Source organism: Propithecus coquereli, unplaced genomic scaffold (genome assembly GCF_000956105.1).
Source record: "Propithecus coquereli isolate 6110/MARCELLA unplaced genomic scaffold, Pcoq_1.0 Scaffold222, whole genome shotgun sequence".
In the NCBI taxonomy this organism is placed as follows: domain Eukaryota; kingdom Metazoa; phylum Chordata; class Mammalia; order Primates; family Indriidae; genus Propithecus; species Propithecus coquereli.
In genome coordinates this window covers 4,437,168-4,438,866 of record NW_012147412.1, presented here as the reverse complement: position 1 = coordinate 4,438,866, position 1,699 = coordinate 4,437,168, and the positions used below count along the sequence as shown (strand labels likewise).

Below are 1,699 nucleotides of genomic sequence, written 5' to 3'. Positions count from 1 at the left end.
TGTTTTGGGATAAAAATGAGAGATATGTCACATCATGGAAATGCCTTCTAAATGTCTGGCATGTGGGGATTTACTAGGTTTTCTAAATTAAGGCCACATATAGCATAAAATACTAAACTACAGGAGACTTTGAGGACATCTTGGTTAATTTTATATCATAGATGAGAGAAGTGAGGCTTAAAGAACTTCAGAGGGTTGTTCCTGTCTCCACAACTAGTTACTGGTAGAACTGAAATTCATTTTCAGTTTATCAACTCTCCTCTACATCCCACTTTTCAATTTTTGAAGTCTAATTATTTTCAATTTTTGTAAACCAGCAATATCAGTGCTATCCTAAGTTATACATCCCTTTATACCAGTATACGACATCCAAATGCTTGGTGTCCTGTAGACCCACTTACAACATTTTTCTTACTGTAAAGAAATAGTGGAGAATTCCCCAAAGGGGCCAGAGGAAATTATTTTAGAGAGATTCATAGATCCCTTAATGAACATGTCCATTTATCTCAGCAGGTTCATTTACCAAGTCATACCAAGTAGATGAATCCAACGAATCATTCCCAGGTGACAGAATTTGTTCTGCTGGGGCTCTCTCAGGTACAGGAGCTTCGGTTCTTCTTCTTCATTGTCTTCTCTGCTGTGTATCTTATGACTGTAACTGGAAATTTCCTTATTGTGGCCATAGTGACCTCTGACCCACACCTGCACACAACCATGTATTTTCTCTTAGGCAATCTTTCTTTCCTGGACTTTTGCTACTCTTCCATCACGGCACCTAGGATGCTGATTGACTTGCTATCAGGAAACCCTACCATTTCGTTTGGGGGCTGCCTGACACAGCTCTTCTTCTTCCACTTCATTGGTGGCATCAAGATCTTCTTGCTCACTGTCATGGCATTTGACCGCTATGTTGCCATTTCTCAGCCCCTGCGCTACACGCTCATTATGAATCCGACACTCTGTGGACTTCTCATGGCAGCCTCCTGGGTCGGGGGCTTCATCCATTCCATAGTACAGGTTGGACTGACTATCCGGCTGCCATTCTGTGGGCCTGACAAGCTGGACAACTTTTATTGTGATGTGCCTCAGCTGATCAAATTGGCCTGCACAGACACTTTTGTTTTAGAACTTCTGATGGTATCTAACAATGGCCTGGTGACCCTAATGTGCTTTCTAGTGCTGCTGGGATCCTACACAGCACTGCTAATCATGCTCCGAAGCCACTCACGGGAAGACCGCAGCAAGGCCTTGTCCACTTGTGCCTCTCACATCGCTGTGGTGACCTTAATCTTTGTGCCTTGCGTCTACATCTATGCAAGGCCTTTTCGGACATTCCCCATGGATAAGGCAATCTCTGTTCTATACACAATGGTCACTCCCATGCTGAATCCTGCTATCTATACCCTGAGAAACAAGGAAGTGATCATGGCCATGAAGAAGCTATGGAGGAGGCAAAAGGACCTTATCGGTCCCCTGGAACACTGACCCCTGGGTTGGCAGGGGTTGGCAGAGGCAGGGACCCAAGAATCTGAAAGATGCTTCAGTGTACCAATCTTCTTGAGAAGACCCACAAAGTAGATAAAAATTCTTGCTTATTGCTTCTCTTTTGTTCTTAACCTAACTCAAATTCTGGTGATCTGAACTTTTAGCCAAGCTAGAGAGTAGGATGAGTGTCATAGAACTGCTCCCCAGTGCCTCC

General features: G+C 43.9%; 1 protein-coding gene across 1 annotated transcript; it reads left to right on the top strand.

Annotated features, from left to right (window-relative positions):
• The first annotated feature begins 540 nt into the window (after nt 1-540).
• Nucleotides 541-1,485, top strand: LOC105810859 (olfactory receptor 4D5). Its single transcript, XM_012644909.1, has one exon. It carries the CDS (start codon nt 541-543, stop codon nt 1,483-1,485), a length of 945 nt encoding a protein of 314 aa, XP_012500363.1.
• Nucleotides 1,486-1,699: the final 214 nt, after the last annotated feature.

Coding starts and splice junctions, on each gene's coding strand:
- LOC105810859 (XM_012644909.1), top strand. CDS start 541: ATGAATCCAACGAATCATTCCCAGGTGACAGAATTTGTTCTGCTGGGG.